At 37.5% G+C, this 22032-nt stretch overlaps 1 protein-coding gene across 2 annotated transcripts in view; it reads left to right on the forward strand.

Annotated features, from left to right (window-relative positions):
- Positions 1-22032, forward strand: part of DOCK2 (dedicator of cytokinesis 2) — a 407820-nt gene that overhangs the window by 147819 nt on the left and 237969 nt on the right. For both annotated transcript variants that reach the window (XM_067566685.1, XM_067566686.1), the window contains exon 23: positions 6978-7073. In XM_067566685.1, the coding sequence (XP_067422786.1) occupies positions 6978-7073 (96 nt within the window). The remainder of the gene's footprint in view (positions 1-6977; positions 7074-22032) is intronic.

Consider the following 22032-nt stretch of genomic DNA (forward strand, 5'->3'; position numbering starts at 1 on the left):
TCTTTTCCCTTATAGCTTTTATCACATCATTGATTAAATAATAGTTCACTATTAGCATATCTACAAATATGACTCAGTGTTTCACTGTTTTATCTTTCTGGGCCTCAGCTCCCCTTAATTCAGTTAAAAATGTCCTTTTACAATGTATGCGTTGCTGTGGCCTGCCAATTCCTTTGCTTCCAAAGGTTTCCAAACACATTGTTTGAAAATAAACAAAAACCAAACCAAAGCTCAAAACTAATTGTATATCCTACAGGTTAGAGAGAAACAGAATTCTCTGCTCAAGCACTTGCCTCACAGGGTTCTAAGAAAAAAGCGCCAATAATTCTAAAGTCCTGTAATTTAATGGACTGAATGTATGACTCTCTTGTAATGACAAGGAAAGCATTCCAAAGTGCAGTAAAATAAAGCATGCCTTTCCAAAACAAAACAGAACAAAATGTGCTGGCAAGCAAAGGTTTTGAGAAACTTTAGGTTTTTTTCAGGTTCACAAATACCATATATAGAGATCATTCAAATGGTTGAATACCCACTGTTACATTCTGTGTGTTGGGATGTTAGAAATCAAGAAGAAAAGTATATTAATTATTGGAACAAGAAACTGCATCACAGTTCAGGGCAACTGCACCTGTAATGTCCTTGTGTGGTCCCCTGAGGACACACACTGGAACCTCCTGGCTCTTTAGTGATCACCTTTCTTGGGCAGAGACCTTCATCTCTTTCCCTCCTAGCCAGGAGATTGTGAAAGGCTGCACAGGTCCTGGCCTACACTTTGCCAGCCAGACTGTCTAAAAGGCCAGTATCTGTTCTTTGCTTTCTCTTCAAAGGCAATGCCGTCCTTATTGCCCACAGTTATAAGCACGCAGCTCTTGGGAAACAAGAATGTTTATTTTTTAAAGTGCAAACAGTACAGAGAAAACTTATTAAAAACAATAGATGAACCAACACTTTAAAAATCTGACCAGAGATCCCTCCCCAACTCCAATCTTGGGCTCTGGGAGGTGTCAGTCTTTCAAAACCCACCAGCTGGCTTTCCCCTGGGTTAGAAATTCATAACTGTGTCGTATTCAGAACCAGAACCCAGACTGGGCAGAGCATCTGTTTCTTTATACAGTTCAGGTCTTTGATCTTGGCCTTGGGTAACATAATCAGCAGACAAAGACCATCTCCTCAGGCCATAGCTTCAGAAGACTGGGTTTTTGCATAACTGGAGTTAGGTAATTTGCATTTTCTCCCCAGGGAATCCCTAAGAAATCCACTTCACACTTACTGTCCCAAAAGTCCATAGTTGTCTGGCATGTGTTCAGTATAGTCTTTTGAACTTCCAGTTATTACATGCGTCCCATCTTACTTCTAGATAAATTGCATACAATCCCGACCCATAATAGACAATCTTAATGCAATAAGGTTTTTCAAGGCGATTGTCAGAAATCGCCATGTGTGTCATATGTTGGTCATCAGATTTGTAGTATTTCAGTTTTTTCAGACTTCCACAGGAAAGTATTTCATAGGTTGAAAATCCTTTTGAGAATTGATTTTAAATGATTCCTTAAATTCTTCTGGAATAAGTACGAGACAAATTACTAAGAAACAATTTCAGCCTATGAATACAGATGTAATATTGCAGCTTTTGGAACAACTGGTTTTGTTAAACTACCACCTCTGTTTTAGATGAGGGATTAGTGTCCCATGATATATAAATTATAATTAAAGTAATGCATTAGCTGAAATCAGATTATTAAAATGTTGAGTTAGGAGTTTTCGGGAAATTCCTGGGACACAACCTCCTCACACAGGAAGGAGACCTATGCCTAGAAAAACTATCACGGGAATACAAAAAATATAAGACATTAAAGAAGAAACTTCAGTAGAAAGTTTGGCAATGGTATTTTTTTTAAAAAAATGTATGCTACCTAGCATCAGAGGCTATGACAGCAATGAAATTGAGTACAGGGGAGGGAAGCTGATGCACTGTAGACCTAAATGTTTCCATATTTCCTTGGCCATTTGAAGCAGTGCCAATATATGATTTTAGTATTCTGGAGCTCTCAATATTTAATGCTGCAATTTTTTCACATAAGAGTACTGAAGTTCAAGATTGAAGCTTTTCAAGTTTAAAAAAAGCCTGCATTTTTTCCAAATGTAGTGGTAATCAATACACTAAAGAGAATTATGATTAATATAAACATCTTAAATTCTAACTGGGGACAAATAATAAACTCTCTTACAGCACTGCACATAAAAATTCTAGCTGAATTGTCACTTTTGAAGTCCATGCTCTGTAATTTCATGACAAGAATTCTTACCAGGAGACTACTTAAAAGTGCTGCAATTCTAGCAGCGAGACTCAGCCTCTCAGCCTCTTCTAGAGGTGAAAAGACGACAGTCTGCAGATTTCATGAAGTTACACAGAACACTTTCTAAGAAGTTGACAGATACTCCCAGGTCTGCTGCTGACGCTTATGAAGCTGATGCTGTTAAAAGGGTAGTAGTTTTGCACACCTTAAGAGGAGTGTCCAAAAACTGCTCAGCAATCAAAAATTCGAGGAGATAACATTTCCAGCTGCTAGGTGCAAGGAGTTTTTCAATGGCCAAGTAATCACACAAATTGGTAGATTGGCAAGTGTATTGATGAAAATCCTTTGAATCTGCCCTGTGGGATATTTATTTTATTTCATTTAACTTATGAAAATGCTTTGGGTGAAGGTTAGATGTCTTAGTTCAAGGGTCATTTTACTTTTCAGCTGATATAAATGAGAATTGCAAGGATTAGAGGATTTTGCAGCTTGATTCACTTTTCTTTTTTACTTCAAGTTGCCTCCCTCTTCCTTTACTAATGTGCTGTTTAGTGACTTAACGTAGTAGCATCTTGCCACAGAAAATTGTCACAATGTATTGAGTCACAGGGCACAAGGATAATTTTTTTTTCTTCAAGAGTAGATTCACACCACAGTGTTTTTTTTTTTTTTTTTATAAAAGGGGCTAAATCTGAATATTCTCCCTTTGTACAGCAATATCAAATGTCCTGTGTTTCAAGGCAAGACCTACGGGGCTAATGCTGAATAACTGAGTTTAGGCATCAATGAGTAGACAGAAGATGTTTAGAGTACATTCAGAGAAGGAAAATGTCTACAGAAAGGATTGAAAAAGTAGATCACACTTGGATCTAAATACAACAATGTTCAGAAGCATGATCTGGAGGTATATGAAAAATTTGCCAAGAGGATAGATTATGAAAAGCTAATTATCTCCTGGAATTTAGGTCTGACATTAAAATAATGCTAGTAATTATGGAAAGTACTGAAGTAAAAGTAATAAACAGGATGTCTTCTATTGAAACACAAGGAGTTGCTGAAAACAAGAGCATCTGTAGCTGGCAGATGTTTTCAGTACAAGACTGACAAACAAATCTATGCATATATTCTATACTATTGTAACCTCTATGTATGTTACTGAGTGCTAGCCACATTATCAAGAGCAGATACTGACTGTAACAGTAACAGAGCAACACTTTTAAGATTTGTAATAAATGTTTGTATGGGGCTTCTGACTTATAATCTGTAAAGCTTATCACAATTATTTTAATTATATTTGTACTTCAGTTCTGGAGCAAAACAATTCTTCCTTCTTTAGTACACTTTTCTTTGTCATTTAGAAATATTTAGCACAATTTCAATATTATGTAAAAGGTTTTCTTGTAGATTACCTGTTTGCATACGGTATATGTATTTTCTGCTATACTTCTGTATCACATATATCATATGTACTGCAAGCATTGGTTCCTCCTCAGCACTGAATATAAGCTTGTGTAGATGTCTTGAGAAATCCGTAACCTTCACACTCAGCAGACAGTTCATCATGTGATTATCTCCGTCATCACAAACCCAGCTGTTCATATTTCTAATAATTGAATCACCTATTACTATTACTTGTCTCTTCCTAATTACTGGCATTCCCTCCCCCGGAGAGGTAGCTTCAGTGCGAGATGATATCATGACATCATCTGGAAGGAGGATCCCTACTATGGTATTGTTTCCCTCTGCTCCACTTTGTTGTTCTCTTCACCCCAAGACTTTCATCCTTCTCAACAGCACAGAGGCTGTTAGACGGGGGGGAGGGGGGAGGCTCTGCTGTGTATGGGACAATCTCATCTAGGTACCTCCATTTCCTTTAGCTCCTCCAGTTCATCCACTTTAGTCTACAGGGTCTGTACACAGTCTCTGAAGGCCATGATCCCATTGCTCTGAATACACACATGCACCTGCCCACAAGGCAGGTAATCAGACATGCTGCATTCTGTACTATACACTGTCTTGTCCCACTCTCCTGCGGGACTTTGAGAGGGGAGGGGGCTGTTTATTGGCCTATATATTTTATTGGCCTACATGTAGAGAATGTTAATCTGGAGTGTCTGGCTCTCAGACTACCCCTCTAAACTCCCTCGCAAAACTCTCCTGCTAGCTGCTCCTGTTCATTAGCTCCTCAGGTAGTTTAGGAGCTGGCTGTTTAAACCCCTGTTCTCCCTGAGTAGCCCTGTCCCTAGTTAATAGTTAAGCAGTGCTAAAGGGATCAGGGATCGAAGCCTTGCTAAGAAGCAGGCTGCTAGGCTCAGCTCTCCAGACAAACAGACCACATTATATGCGTCTGTCAAGCAGCAAGCAAACAACCAGATGACAAACTCATCCTAAGGGTCACATAGTTGCTCTTCCTTCACCTGGAGAACTCCCTTGCAAAACTCCCCCGTTTACGACTTCTGTTCTCAATAGTTTGCAAAAATTAACAATTTGGTTGATGGCATAAAATAAAGCTGCTGGTTTGTTTTTCCTGTGTTAAACAGTGCCACAGAGTCACGGGTCTGGTCTTTGCCCCAGCCTGTAACTAGTCTCCTGGGCGTAACCCCTTTAGTATGCTGGGCCCCAAAGACCCACACAGTTCCACAGGGGCAGACAGGTGGCCTCCACAACTCTAGAGTCTGGGCCTTCGGATCTGGTCTGTCTCAGTGGCTTCTTGCAAAGAATGCAGCCAAACCAGGGTCCTGCAGGAGGCTACACCATGAAGGACCATAATATTAATGTTCTCAGTGAATATTTACAGAGGCACAGGCAGCCTTTTCAAAACATAACCATTTATTAATCACCTGAAGAACAGAATCTGAAAGTCCTTAGGTTAGCATAGCCATAGAAAGGCAGAAGATAAGCCATGATCCATCTTGGTGAAACTAGTGCCATGATGAGCCAGCCCAGCTGTGATGATGGACTCAATCTCTGGCTCCCTCTCTTGTCCCTTCGTTCAACTAGTCAGGAGTTCCTGAGTCCATCCAGAAGGGTCCTTCTTTCCAGTCACCTTTATACCTTGATCTCCAGCTCAGGTCACAAATCTTGCCTGCTGGGTTTTCTGCTGTTAGGTGTGCATTTGCTTGCTTGACCCTTTGTTGTTGTGGGTCGGTTTCAGCCAGTTTTTTAATGACTCTCTTAGTTCCTGTAGATCGTGAGTGTGACATAAGGGTACACAGAAGCACAGTTCTGCACAGTTCCAGGAGCAGTGTTAACCCTTTTGCACCTCTGGGTAGCAATGAAATGTACATAGGGAAACTGAGGCATGCCTAGGATTCGTAAGATATATTACAAAAAATTGTCACTTGTCACAAATATGAACTGAGGAATAACTCTTTAGCAGCAAAATATAGTACAGCATGATATTATGAGCTTATAAAGTATAAAAAGCTGCAAAATACATATTCAGTTAGTATGAAGGGACTAATAATCCAGGAAAAATCAGTTAAATTAACATCAGAATCATATTGCCCTAATCTTTGTGTGAAAAGATGTTGAGTTGTTTGGAATGGAAAAATTTTTAAAGTTTTGGAAAACATTTGTTTGAGAACTTGCCCAATTGTATTACATACTGATTTCTTTTATTACAGGGTTATAAATCCTGTACAATTAGGTTTTGGGATAAAAATGCAGACAAATTTATTAGCTGTTGCTATGATCTGACATGCATTTCAGAAACAAAAACTTGTGAATGTCACTTGAGACTACTACCAATCATTTTCAGTTTGTAAAATCCCAACAAATATCATGACAGATATGAAGCTATGGAACACAATATCTAGTATGAACAAAGAATTGCATACTTACAGCTCTGTTAAATAAAAAATAGGTCTGGCTCATGTACTTGGGGACTTCTCAAGGCTACCTAAGTCTGAAAAATCTGCTTGTGTGGTCTTCTGGCAGGTGAAGCCAGTTATACAGTGTTAACTGAAAGACTTTAATCTCTGTGATTTCTGAGAGAGTTATGTTAACAACAAAAACCAAAAACCCCAAACTCCAAAGCATTCCTAGAGAGATAACAAAAAGTCTCTTGGTTAACTAGCAGAGTAAGTTTAGTGAGGGATCCATGGAGTAACTTCCATCTATATAGTTTTTTATACTGCATTTGTCAGCATAATATGTAAGTGCCTTATGAAGAAAGATTACCACCACAGTGGTGGGTGGTCTGTTTCTGAGATACAAATCTGAAAACCAGGAATTTTCCTTCACTGTATGATTATTTCTTAATCATAAATCTTTTCTTAAAAAAAAAAAAAAAAAGAAAGAAAAGCTTGAGCTTCATGCAGACTTGGTAGCTACTAGTATTTGTAGCTTGTTGTGCTGCAGTTCAGTTCTTTCCTGGACATATGAACTCTGTTGTGAGGATGTTATGATAATCTGATAACCACCCATATTGATTGGAACTAATATGAGAGTAGATAGAGGTGTTGGCAAGAGCAGGGTCAGACTCTGCTTGCCTTACTGAAATGAGTAATCCTGTGGAAATGAGTGGGATTGCTCATGTGAGCAGGGCAAGCAAGACTAGTCCATTGTTTCACTCGATGGTGCCATTCATCTATTGAAAGTGTCAGCAGTTTACTAATCTACTTCTTTCTTCTACTTTTAAAAAAATTAGTTTGTCAACATGTTCGTATTATTCTACAGGAATCAACTTTCCATCACATTCAGGAAATAATGGTACAACTACTACGCACAGTAAACAGGACTGTTATATCAATGGGACGAGATGACACCTTGATAGTGAGTAGTATTTTTAAATGATTTTTTTAGAAGTTCTTCAGCATGCTTTAAAGATCAGTTTTCATCCAAGCCCACTTGATTTCATGGTTTCTGCTAATGCTGTATCTGCAGTATTCATTCTTTGGGGTCTTTAGCTAAACTGGTTTTAGGATTCAGATACTGGGGCTAAATCATGGTCACCCTTTTAACACAAGTGAGCCTGTTAAAGACACTGTGACCACAGCCCTGAATATTGCCGGCAGGATTTGGGCCTCAGTTACTGTCCTGTTTACATGTAAATTCCTTCTGTGTTGAAGTGAGTTACTTAATGCATGTATTTTAAGGAGAGAGTCTACCTTACAGAAAACAATGTTTCTATTAATTTAAAATGCAAGTACCTGCTTAAAATTGATTGTCTGAGTAGCTTATACAAATGATTTAACCTGTAGCCCCGTTAGCATTTCTTCTGATGACTTTCAAAAATCTCTTGCTTTTCAGAGCATTAGAATATTATCCATCTTATCAGAAAAAAGACTGAGAGATGGCTTGGTGACCATGTATAAATAGGAAGGAAACACTGGGTACAGAAGGGCTCTTCAATTTAGGGGAGGAGGGCTAAGAAGAACAAGTGGCTGGAAACTGAACCCAGTCAAATTCACATGAGTAATTAGGCACAGTTCTTTAACACTGAATGTGATTATCATAGAAACAAACTGCCTAGAGAAGGGGTGGATTCTTTGTCTCTTCATGTCTTCAAATCAAGACTGGGTGCTTTCTGGAAGTTATGCTTCAGTCAAAGACAAGTTATTGGGCTTAATACAGGGTTAACTGGGTGAAACGTAATGGTCTGTGATATACAGAAAGTCAGACTTGATGATAAAGGTCCCTTTTAGCCTTAAATTCTATGAATTATCTGTTCTTAGGATGAGAGATGCTAGTGACTGTGAATGGATCACAAACTTTGTTGAGACTGGCAGGTGTGAATGAGCCCTTCAATTAACTTAGCTGTAAGGATAAATTAATCACAAGCCTCAACCTAAGACGAAAGGGGGTATGTGAACCAGCCCAGTTTTGGACAGAGTGGGAGGAGTTGCATTTGCTGAATTTTGTTGGTAAATGTGTACATGAGGGAAGGCAGAACACAGAGCCAGAGGGCAAGACAGACCACTTGAAGGAACAACTGAAAGCATGGTGTAAGGCCTTGGGAAGAAGCCTGGGGAGAGGTTTTTGGGTTTGGTGAAGGCTGAAAGAGTGTGGTGCTGTGAGCATAAGATGCTGTTTCATGCTATTTGTTTCCTCCTGTGTTCAGAAACACAGGATTTTGTACGTTCTTGAAGATAAACAAAGCTGCATCAAAGAAATACCTGACTACTACCAATTTCTCATCCTAACTGGAACAATCTGCTAGATCCTGATTTTTTGGCTAGCTGCTAGGTCAAAAAGGGGGTAACACTATCCTGTATTTTAGATTAATCCCCAACTTTGTAAATTGTTACACTCTTCTGCAAAGTATCTGTGTACCGTTTACTTAAAGGTGTCTGAGACATAAGAACATATGACACTTGCTCTCCAAAGGCAGCAATAGCTCCTTTTATTTTCAGGTGAAATTCAAGGTGTTGGTTTTGCTCTGTAAAGCTGAATGGTTTGGATCTGGGCTACAAGAGAGTTATTGAATTAAAATGCAAGGGAAATTGAATTTTCCAGAAGGGAAGCTGGCTAACAATCCCTCAGTTGGAACATTTTAACACTAGAGGCAGTGTAGGTATAGTGGGAGTCCCTTAGCTCCAGAGATCACTTCTCCATTGATCCATCTGAGTCCAAATCTTTTGCTTTTAGCACTCAGTGGAAGTCTCGTCTGTGCATTCAGTTCCTTGGTGGGTGTGGGGGGTGCGTATGTGTGTTTGACAGAGAAAGAGAGAGAGACAGACATACACACAGTAAGTAAGAAGTCAGAAATGGTTTTAGGTGGGATCTAATTATTCTGATAGTCAATTCCTGTTGTGTATTGTTGGACGGTTATTTGTACATGCATATGGAGCCCCTGGCAATGAGCACAATTTATACATATGAAAATAATCTGTAGATGAATATTGCTGAATTGGTTTTGAGTATGGTGAATGATCAAAAATCAAATCTAAATTACAAAGAAAAGCTAAATTGCAGCAGGCTTACTAAGATGAGCTCTACCATCATGAATACGGGGTTTGTTGCAGTCAGTTGAAAGGGTATGGGGGTAAGCAAGTAGTTATACAACAATGTGGTCAACCTAGCTCACCCATAAAAATTGCACTCAATTTTAAGGTGCAAATCCAGATGCTTGCATACATCCCGTTGTATTCAGGAGGTACATGCTCTTCAGATGCACATGCATATTAGGCCATAAAATATCATCTGTCAAAACAAAATCCCAATCGGATTGGAAGTAGACTCTTAACAGAGCTGACCTGTGCAACCAACGAAGAAGAATCTCTGCTTCATTTAAAACAAAACAAAAACACACCCTATCCCTCCAAATCTCCAAAGAAAAAAGAAATCACCAAGACTTTTTTTCCTTGAAAAGATACCATGGAAAATATGAAGAGATGCAAAAACTGTTCAATAGAAGCAACGGATAGAACACGCTGTTTCCACAATCCATCTATCTGCTATTAATCTAAGCACATGAAAGAATAGAACTGACAAAAGAAACCAGGGCTCATAATGAATAGATCACAGTTTCTCTGGTCTGGTATATCAGGATTGTTTTAAAGATTCTTGGAGCTAAACAATTTCTGAAAGTTCTGGACATTATAACTTTTAGAGGTGATCTGCATAAGTATGCTCTGTGGCTTTCTACAGAATACATATGTTATCTGTATGTTATATATTATACATATTATATATATATATCTACTATAAAAACTATGGTGCTTGGGACTCTAGAAATATAGATAGGAAGTTGTAGGATGTCTGCAGCCATCTTTAGTCAGTGTTGATATTGGCTTGCAGTTGTCATATGAACAGGTCTAAGTTTCAAATTTAATTAACATTTCCTTCCTTTTAGGGAAAGCAGGAAAAAAAGTAACCTTGAATAATTTACAAAATTCTTAAAGAAGGGATAAAATCCACCATCCTATCTAAATTATTGCTGTTCTATGTAACGTTGTGCTACAGCTGTAGTACTTGAAATGATGTCTGATGTGAACTGCTATGGCAGTTCCTATAACAGTGTCAACTTAGCCTAAATCTAATAAGCCTAAAATAAAAAATGAATTAGAAGTAGGTCTGACTGACTCCCTCTGCTGCTTTTTGCATTTAAAATATCTATCTTTTTAAAAAAAGGATTAGTTGAGAGTGTGAAAGAATGGTACAAACAAGAGAAATTGACTATACAGGGAAACAGTGAAAGCAACTCTAGTGAGTGAGGCCATTGCACAAAGTGAACAAATGGGAAAAGCCATTTTCTTTTTCACTAATCTCTTTCAATTACACTAATAAGTATATGCTACTTGTAAATACAGTAGGTTAAAACATTTGGACTTCTATCTGAAATAAGTGACCTCAATTAAAACTTTGGAGAAAAAAAGATGAGTAGATAAGTTTACACATTTTAAAAAAATCTGATGAAAATAAATGTTCCCCTGCAGTTTTTGAAACAGCTACATTGCTGCACAAAGAAACCGACCATGAAACAAACTATTAATGAACTGAAAGTGACTTTATTCATTTATGTGCATTTCTCCCAGTTTGGTCATTGAAAGTCAAAGAGCAAAAAGGGTGATGAGAAAATTGAATTAAAAACTTTTTTTTTTTTTTTTTTTTTTTGCACGTGTAACAAGGGTGTCACTAGTAAGGTTGGTAAAGAAATTAGCTTTCTTGCAACATAAAATTGTAAGTGAACAGTATCACTTGAATTTTGTTATCATGAAGGGCAGCTCCAATACCCTAATCCCAGATGTAATGTGGAACCCACCCCCCCTCCTCCGGGGAGGCCCTGTGCCTAAATTGCGGTGTTACTGTGACACTAACATCGCTAGTATTAGGGAACTAGTATGAAGAAACTATTTTTAAGTGACTAATTTTGCCCAGATGTCCCTAGCTCAGGGTGAACTAAAGGAAAGTCCATCATCACAGTAAACATGGATGGGGCTATAAAAAGTTTAAAAGTTCATTTGTGTTCAGAGAATGTAAATTTACTTTTTTTTTTCCTTAAGAACTAAAAAGCTTATCAGAACGGTCAAACTATTTGTGACAAGGAACTATTGTCACATGAAGAGATTCAATGGGAATTTTAAAAGGGAACATCATGATTTTTTTTAAAAGAAAATATTCAGTGCTGTCAATTAAAGGAAGAGGTTTTGTTATATCACATGTAGAGGGATTCTTGTCAATTATGCCCAGAAGTTACTGTTCTGTGAAAGAGAAACAATTACTAAAGTCTAACACTAAATAGATGGCTAAATCTTTAATGCCCAGATTTTTAAAAGTATTTAGGCAATACTGCACTCAGCATTGCAATGCTTAATTGATTTAGGAGTCTAAATCTCATCCACTGTCAATGGGATTAAGTGCCTGAACCTCTTTGAATATATTTTTGACTCCTAAATCAGCACTGAGTGCAGCAACTCCTAAATACCTTTTAAAAATCAGGGTCTACATCCTTCCTACAGTAAAATTGTCAGTGGGAATGAGTGCCTCAGTCAGGGGTTCAGGATTTGGCCTGGGAATGTTTTGATGTAATTTAAATGAAAAAGTTGGTGTTAGGTTTAACCATTGTCTACCTTTGTGTGAACCCAAACGTGACAGCGTCAGGCTGGTGTCCCTCCAGCAATGAAACATGAAACTAGAAATGGATCCAGTCCCCCTTTCACTATCCATGTTCAGAGAAATTCAAAAAGCAAACCACACAAATATGGGAAACACAGATTTTAAAATGTCCTTTGGGTCAGTTCTACCCTAGGTTCAACTTCATTGGTGTAAATAGAGTTACCGTGGGGATGAATTTGTCCCTTTCACTTTTAATTTAATGGGGATGATAACAGGCTTGTAAGTGATTTTTCACTTGCAAAAATGAAATCTGCTTTGAAAGTGTCTTCAAAGACCAAGTAGCCTGAAGTATATATGCATGGCGTATGAATAAAAAGTTCACTATTTAGATCAGACACAGACTTCTTAAAATAATTCTGGTTGCTTTTGTAGTCTGGCAGCTGGAAGAAGGTGAGTCAGACACCACTTGCTGTAGGTTTCGGTTTTTTATTAGAGGCTGGTTGCTAGTAAATCTGTGTGACACTTCCACCCCTGCTGGCACATGCAGTGCTAAATATACATAGAGCCAGATACCATTAACGGTATCTGGAATGTGGGGAGGAGAGGACATCCAAGTGAGAGAATCCTTCTATCAGGTTGTCTGCTGCCCTTATAACAGTTACACACCACGAGCAGAGAATGCTTGCTCCTAGGCATATATCATTGTACCATTCCTGAGAATACACCATGGAATAATTTTAGAAAGCTTCTTTTAATTTTGCAACATTTTATGTCTGAGTCTTAAATAAAGTTAGTTGGAAAATTGGAGAGACACAAAAGAGAAAATAAAATATATTTAAAACTTTAACCTATGCAGAGATCTGACACTTTCCGTTCAATAAGTCTTTTCATGGACATGTTCACAGGTGATGTTAATAATACACCTTGTGTGCTCTATGAAATCTAACACTCAATGAAAAGCAGGCATTAACTCAGTCTGAATCATCAGACTAACATCATTATGATACCAGCAAACAAAAGCAGCAGGCTGGTAGCCATGGATACACAAAAATAAACACACGATGTATGTAAATGTTGTTGTGCTAGGAACAAACCTGAAAACACACAACTGCTAACTGTGAAAAAACATGCTTTGGACTTCTTGTTGTTGTAACACACCAGTTTAAAAAATGTTTTTATTAGAAGTGGGAGATGAAAACTGATCATGTTTACTCTTTCTTTGTTATTGAGTAGCTTAGTTTTCTGTGTGTTTTTACCACTAGACTACCACCACTATTTTTATCTATTGTTGCAGCAAATAGATTTTAAGATGTATCTTTTATTTAATCTGTTGAGTCTGTTCCTGCCTGAAGCATTTACTTGCTGTGGCTGTTACTCTCTTTGCTAATGTTTGCACATGGCTGATAATTCAGTGTGTCCTGCCTTTGTAAAGTGCTTGGAGATAGATAAATGAAAGTGAAGTGTAGAAAAATACGATCTTGGAGTATATGATCCCATATTGCATGATGCATATTATGTTTTACACAAGACCCCTTATTCATTTAGTGCATTGTATGGACCTGCTCTGGGGGTGAATTGAGATTGTGTAGTGAAGCAGTCTGTTGTCTTTGGGACTCCTGCCTCATTTGTTGCAGAAGTTAGAAGTCTGTAGTGACATGAAGCAGGGAATTACAGGAAGTGAAAAGATGGTTTTATGATTAGGGCAGTTGAACTCCACCCTAGAAATTTGGATTCTATCCTGTCTCTGCCACCAAGTTCCTACATGATGTTAAGTAAGTCTCTTACACTAAAGGTTTTACAGGTGGCCACTTGTCATCTAATAAAGGGCTGCATCATAATGCAGATGCGCACAAGAGAGCTGAATCAAGGTTGCATGAGCACTGCTTATTCTGATGTTACCTAATTTGAGTGCTTGATTTCGTAACATTTTAATCCTTAACTTTGTATTTCTTTTTTATGGTTTGGTTTGATGAGAACTATCTTAACTAACGTTAAATCAAGTATTTTGTTTGTGAATTTCTATATTCCCTATAGATAAGGCCCTTTATTTTCAGTTTTTATTGATTTTTTTTTTAACCAAAAAATTCCCGGGTTTTGAAAAAGCATTGGGTTTTTTTCTGATTTTCACCTCAATTTTGGACCACTCAGGTGCATGAAAATACTGATTATGTTAAGAAATTCCAACACATTACATTAGGTAGATGTTTGTTAATAATAAATTAGTGTAAGTGAAAATGCAAAGCTGTTAAAGTAAAGCAATGTAGTGGAAGATGTCTAACATGCACATTTGCATATGTGTACGTGCTGTAAAGTACAGTTCATGAAATAAACCACATCATTAAATTGTTTTTACTTTCAAAACTCTTATCTTTCTCTTTTTGTTGCTCTTTTTGTATCCTCCTTTCACAGGAATAACACCAATATTTACCTAAAAAAAACCTGTAAAGTTAATTTTTCGCATAGATTTTCACATATTTTATAGTTTTTTGTAATAAACACTGATAATTCCTGGGAAATTTTAAACAAGTAAAAACCAGAAATTAATGGCCTTGCCTATAGAACTGCTCAATTTCATCTCAAGTAGTCCAGGTGTTCTCAAGATATATATACGTTTATAAGTGTGTTTAGTTATCAGACTAGAGTTTAAAATTTATTGAAACAACACTGTCTAACCTCCATAATCTTAACATGAAACAATAAAGTTGTTAGCAAAGTTCATGGAGCAGTTCACTATGCATATTACATTTACCTGGGAAACACTTAAAAACCCTGCAATCAGGGATGTTAATGCAGAACCCCAAGATAAACTTCAATCACCTTTTAGCAACTTTTTCTTGGCAAGGGTTTTAAAATGCTTCAAATTCTGACATTGGAAAAGTTTTAACCAACTCCAATTCTGAAGCATTACAGAGCTGATCGTTTCTTGTATAATCAATATTCCTTACCTTTCTCTGCTCTGAAATATTTCCTTGGTTAGAAGAACTCCATTTCCTTGACGTCATCACGTCTTTCGAACAATTAGGGTCACATGGAAAATCACTACCAGCAGACTGAAGTATTTACTAAACTGAATATTTCATTTTAAAAGGGAATTTTGGATATGAATTCCAACACATAACATTACAGAGCTCAAACACATTTCACAGGATATGTGAGTATGGTTTAATTACTCTCTAAATGCCCCAGGTGTGTTCTGTACATGGCCTGGTGCTATTCACTCCTGTATTTTAATCCTGACTCTAACCCTGACTCACTATGCTGCCCTGGACATTTCTCTTAACCAGCCTGTTGTATTTTTCCCGTATTGAAAATGGGAATAATACTTATCACTGTGGTGATTAGTTAGCTCCTGTTAGCAAAACATGTTAAACACTTTATAAAAATGGAAATACCATCAGTAATTTTATTTCCAGCATTTGACCTAAAATTGTTGGAGTTTGGCAGACTATATTCCCCAAATGACTACCAAGACATAAAAATACAGCACAATTACCACCATTTTGATTTAGTCACTGTAAGATATGGGAACAGCTACTGTAACTAACCAGTAGTCTTTTTCCAGACATGGGCATAGTTCTGTTCATAAGGCCACGGGAAAAAAAAGTTAGTCATAGTGATTGAGGATGGTTGTTGCTGAACAAAACACTAAACACTTCTCTTACCTGACCACACAGAAAACAATACTTTGTATTACACGTGATAATAGCTGACAAAAAGAAAGCCAAAGACATTTGCCAAAAGGATATATTTTACTTACTCTGCAAACCCTTGCTCTGATCCTATAACTCTGTGGTGCACAGCATTCCCTTTGACTCCAGTGGAGAATTAGGCAGTGTTTTTTAACTGACTCTGTGGATCCAGGACTAAACAATTAAAACAAAATAACTATGATTTATACAATAGTAGTAGAAAGTTACTAAAAATTATACCTCAACTTACCAGCTCTCGGCGCATCTGAGAGTCACATCTGTTTGACAGACAAATTCTTACTCCTGCAGAGTTAATAGTAATCTGCAAGAGTAAAATGGATTTTATTCTGTTGTCATCCACAAAATTGTCATCTAAATTTGACTTGTGGAACCTTTGGTACTGGCATAGATATGAAGGGCAGAAAACACAGCTTGATTTTGGTGTTTCTGGTTAGGTTTGGAGAACAAGCAGTTAAAAAAAAATCATCTTCTGATCTATTCCGCCAACTGAAGGAATTTGACATGGAGACAATTAATATTGAACTAAAATAATTTGGTAAGAGAGGATTAATAGAGAACCCTACTGTGTTAGCTTTTTTGAATCACTTTTTCTTCTTATAATTGCACCGTAAATGTAGCAGTTAAGATGTATGCGGAACAGTAGGATTCTAAGACCATAATGTATATTAATTTACCATGAAAAAGAAAGAGACCAAAATTGCAGAGTACTTGAAAAATATAGGAAAATGATTTGTCCTCTGCTTCTGTTAATTTATTTGAATATAGCAACATTTGGATTTTAATATTCCCTTTTCTACTATGTAATGTACCATACAGGTCATTCATGATATGATAAACACATTTTGAACATTAAAACATTCATAGCCAAGCATAACCCCATAAAATTCATGGTAGCTATAATTTTGAAGGGAAATGGAATTCCTACATCCCACAGATATATTTGGCAGGGTTGAAAGGGTTAATTTTCTGACTGTGTGGCCCTTTTTTGGGGAAGGGAAGGAGCATAACAGCTTTAAGTGGATGGTTTTTCTTATTGTTCCTTGCTAGACTGTCATTCAGAATAGGAGAAGGCTTGTCTTGAGCGTAAGACTAGCTAATCACATGCTGTGAGGTCCACTTGAGCAGATTGTGAGAAAAGGTTGGGTTAGATGGAAGCAAACACTCCACTCAAGGAAAGAAGAGGGTGAGGAAAATTTGGTTTGGCATTCTGCAGCTACTGCAGAGAATTATTATTTAATTACACAAGACCGCTTCATTGTGATGTTATGTTGGTGTTGATCTTTGACAGCTGCTTGGTAACTCCACCTGTAAATATGGAAACAGGTGTGTAGATGAAAAGTGGTTTGAAACTTTTCATGACAGGGAAACTCAGAGAGATTTTTCTCTAAGTCTTTACATGAAATGCAGACAGCTTTCTGCTTGGAAGTATATAATGGTGCATTGAAACCTCAAATGCAGGAAATATAGAAAGACAACACCTTGCTTCCTGCATTGGCCTGGTTTAAGTGAACAAAAAAAGGATAGCTTTGAAAATCTGCATGGAAGTTTTTAAAATATTTCCTGTAGTAGTTCTACAGAACTACTTTGTTTTTGTTCACATGAAATACTAAAGATGAGTTGATTGTATATGGTGAAAGTGGGTATGTTTTATTGCAGGGCCTGGGATATGTTTTATAGCAGGGCCTGCAAACTTCTGTTCTACGTCAAACAGAATGTTTAGACAACAAAGGCACATTAGCAATAATAATAAAAAAGGCATCTTTATGTTATGCTACCACTTGCACAGTTCGCTGTTTGTTCTCATTTTACGTTAATTCAGTGTTACATCTGTACTGAAATGGTAAAAGCCACCACTTTGATACACAATCCAAAATACTACAAATGTCAGCATTGCAACAAATAATGTGACAAAGTGTTCACTTCAAAATTGCTTTATATGGCCAATTTTACTTGGAGTTAACATTCTTTTCACAGATGCAATGAGAAAGTGAGAGTGTACCAAATAATCCTGCTTGTATGTATCCAGGAAATAACTTAAAATCAAGGTAAAGCATCCAACACCAACTGAGAAGCTTCAAGTGTTCCAACCCTGGTTTGGAAGAAGAGTTACTGCCTCTGATATGTTTTCTATCCACGATTTTGTGGTGTGCTCACCATTTAAATATCTAGGCATGTCTGTAGAGTCTATTCAGGTTTAAAACCCAAACTCTGAATGTGGAATGGTCATTATTGTTCCTTTGCCAAATAACACTTCATCTGAAGTGTGTAAGACCAAGAAAAACATTCATTATAGCTTTGCTGTAGATGGGTCCCAGCGACCAAATGATTAGTAAGTCTTTCTTTAGACATGTCCCTATTCACGTAATAGTTCTTACCAGTACAGCAATAAAGGTTTTGATTTTTATTGCTAATTTCAGGTTAGTGGGATGCCATCTAAACTGTTCAACTTCATAATTCATTCATTTTCGTATCTCTGGTGGTAACTGCCCTGAAAACCTCATGAAGTTAGTCAGTGAGCATGTTTCTCTTGTGGTCTTCCCAGATCTTATTGAATATGGAAACTCCAGGGAAGAGGAAAAAAAAAGTAAATAGTTATTAAATAAACTGATTATATGCATAACTGATCACGCCTGAGTTAGCTGAAGAAATGAATTTCTACAACAATCAGTTTTTATGACGATGCTAAGCCACCTTTGGTTAGTGATGTTACAGAGAATAGACTTGTATAAGAATCTGACATTAATTGTCCAAGTTGCATCTGTTGGGAAGACAACTTTTTATGGAGAATAATGTACCTGGACAGTCCCCTTTCTGTGTTGGTTTCAGCCATTGACATGTACGGCAGTATCCCAAACAGAGCGGCATTGGCATGTTAAGGAGTTGTCCTTTTTTTTTCTGGTGCAGAGGAGAGGTTAATGAGAGGATCATACTGCAATAAGCAAAACTTTCCAGATCTTTTATTTGGAATACTGTTGACACAGACTTCCCTCCAAAATTTGGTGGCCTTTTCCACTCAGCTAGTTCTTTTGGCACAGTCTCTATCATCCAATTATTTCACAACTTTGCTTCACACTGGGAAATGAGAGGTGCAGATGTCGCCAACCACATTATGGTTCTATAATACATATCACTATTTAAAAGTTATTACCAAAGCAAGAAATTACAAAGCTAAAATGGTTGGTAATACAGTGTGATATATTTTGAAGTGTGCAAATCCAGTCCAATATACCTCTGATAGTTGAAATTTTCCTCCTTTATTTAGGGAATCTAATGAATATGAATCCATAAAGATACTATGCATTACCCCGTCCTTCCTATTTTTCCCCAAGAGCAATCTTTCATTCCCTCTGTAATCTCCTTAAATGTTTATTAATGGAGTCTTGAGACCTAAGAAAAATGTCAGTTTATTGCAAAAGATAATATCCCATTAAAACAGTCTAGAAATTTACAAAACATTACATTTGATTAGTACATTTTATTAGGAAGATGCTCTGTATTTGAGCTAGCATAATTACCAAGTCTTATGACTGTTGATAAGACAACTATATTTTTATTGAACTACAGAAAAAAATAGCTTCATAACCTTTGTAACCTATGTCATACCGGATTCAGGAGTCTAGTCATACATTTTGTTTTGTTTTTTAAAAATAATTAGACTGACTTTCTCTGTAAAACAGAGTAACTTCAAGTATAGTAGTTTTGGTATATGTCATATGCTGTACAGTATTTTACAGAGAAGTTGGTATTTCTCACATAAATGTTAAATTTTTCATAACAGTCTATTATATTTTTCTATACCAGCGTTATCAAAAGGTAGGTGTGTGTGTATTTTACTCTTCCTATGGGAGCTATTTTGGAATAATATTCACTGGTGCCCGTAGACTGTTATGGTATAGAATCTTTTTGTACAACATTAATAGTTTTTGTTATCTAAAATCAATGTATTTCTATTAGTAATCTAATCATGATGTCACACAACTGAGCAGTGTGTCTCCGGGACCATTTGTTCTCCCTTTCTCTATTTGATGCACTGTAATGGAAAATCACATATCACATTTTGTTGTGGTTGTGTCCCACATGCAATCCGGAGGATCCAAAGTACCTATTTCTAACCTGGTAATACATTTTATTTATGTTATCAAAATATGCACATTTCTATGTTAAGGCTAAACAAAACAGAAAAAATAGCAAAGGAGCAATTTCAGTGACTATATCTCTTTAGCTCTTCTCTGTAACTTCTCACATAGCTGATACACTCAAAAGGGTGATTTGTTATAATGCTATGTAATACTATTGCAATGTGGGAGCTGAATATATAATTTTACAAAGCAATTCTGTGAAGTGTGGAATAAGAAAGTTGGTGTATATTAGCTGTACACATGCTCTACTGTGAAATTTCATTGCAAAAGTATGATGCTCACAAAATTTTTTAGTGCAAGATAATTTTAGTTCTGAAACTATAACTGTTTTCTGTGTGATATGTACAGTTACATTATTTCTTCCTTGTTTTGCTGTGAATTGTAGTCAGATGTGCTTGAGACTGGTGTGGAATTAAATTGGTTAACTGAATATACTTAACCTTAACTTCTCCTGTATCCCCAGATTGAGTGCAGAAAACATTATTGAAGTCTAGAATGATTACAAAAAAATCCCCACCACATGCTGACCATGTTAGCATGTCCTGTTAATGGGTTTTGATATTGCTAGGAAATGGTTGTGCCTGCTGTTCACTCACTGAGGCAGTTGGCGCGTTACACCATCTTCATATAATAGAGGATGTACACGCTTGTGCTCCACACTCTTCGTTTCCTCATCCTTGTGTCCCTCTCTGATACTAAGTAGCAGGACTTTTTGCCTTCTGTCGAGGGGTGAGGAACCCCGGTGAGCCAGTCTGTATTCCATCTTGATTCTATGACTTGACAGGGATGTTAGCTGGCGGCTCTTTTATGGAGCCATGAGCATGAGTGTGTACCTCGTGTTGTTCACCCCCATCCCAACACTGTCCCTTTTGCAGCATGAGGGAGACCCTGGCGCACATATACCTGGAGTGCACCAGGTTGCAGCCCCTCTTTGAACTCCTCCAGAACGCACTTCTCCCCACATCTCCTACTGTATGCACATCCTATCTGTGGCCCTACAAAGTCGCAGCACCATCTCGTCAACCTCCTCCTCGCATTGGCCAAGGTGGCCATCAATAAAACCAGGGAGAGAATGTCGGCTGAGGAGGTGCTCTGCGACTGTGGAGCCTATTTACATTCCTCTGTCCAATCACACATCCAGGCAGAGATCCTCTGGGCTGTGTCTGCTGACTCCTTAAGACACCTTTCAGTTGCAGTGGGTACTGTCCAGGGTTCTCTGTTCAGTGTCCCCTTCAGGTTCCCTCCGTTTAACCCTTTGACCGCCATGCCTGTTCCTGTTTTTCATTGGTTGTCCCCTGAATTGAGTTGAGTCCCAGGCTTAGTAGCTCCTCCCCTTAGGCTGGGGGAGAGGCATTTAGCCATGGGTAGGCTTGTGCCTGCCCATATCATGCTACCCGATAGGATAATAGAGATGGGAGTGATTGTGAAGAGTGTATCTAGATTATGGTATGAGAGATCCTTAGATAAGGAACTCTAGGAGCACACAAGCCTGAGGAGATGGTTTGAGCTGAACTTTGTTTCCTTTATGTTAAATTCTGTGAACTCTTGAATGGGTGAGTTTGGGCTTGACAGAAAGTGTAGACTGTGTCTGACTGAAAATCAGGAGGGAAATCTGTGCACTCTCTACCGCAGCTGCAGACTGCAATAGGAATTGCTTCAGGTGCAAGGAGCCCATTTCCCAAGATAAGAAGTTGAATATTCACTATGGTATTGTGTGTTTATTTTTTTTTAAAAGTACATGTTAAAAGCAAATAATGAAGATTGAGAGACACTCTGAAGGGCTGGCAATTTCTTTCCCTTGTAGAAGAGTTCATTCCCTTGTAGAAGGGCTGCTTCCTCAATTTATGCTGGTTTAAAAAAAAATCAACTCTGGGAGTGGAAAATAGAACTGGTGATAGCTAAAAGCAATTTTTGGCTTAGAGAGTTACTATGGCTTTTGATACAACTCGTGGATGTCCCTTTACCACAATTTCAATGTTCAAAACTAGTTTGATAGAAGGAATGCTATTATACATAAATAGACCTCCCTGTATCTCTGTTATATAGACACACTAGTACACAGTCTGTATGGAAGAATACCATATGTGTGCCAGCATATACAAAATGTATATTTATATGGGTGTGGTAGTGGTGAGCTCTAACAGGGGCTAAATTTTGACCATAGTTGCCTTTACAAATTGTTACTGAAGGGGACTTATGGACATAAATAGGTCACAAATTTGCTACTAGAATTTAAAAAGAGGTTTTCTTCTGAAAAAGGTTCCAGTGAATGGCATTGTGGTTCACTGTCCCTCAGTGACTTTCATATCTAATGTGTTTAATTCTTTCTAATTGCCAGTGCTGAAAACTCTCACTCGATTGTCATGCTAATTTCTTTACTTTCCA

This window comes from Emydura macquarii, unplaced genomic scaffold (genome assembly GCF_026122565.2).
Source record: "Emydura macquarii macquarii isolate MOO-44397 ecotype Brisbane River unplaced genomic scaffold, CSIRO-AGI_Emac_v2 contig_2768, whole genome shotgun sequence".
NCBI lineage: Eukaryota > Metazoa > Chordata > Testudines > Chelidae > Emydura > Emydura macquarii.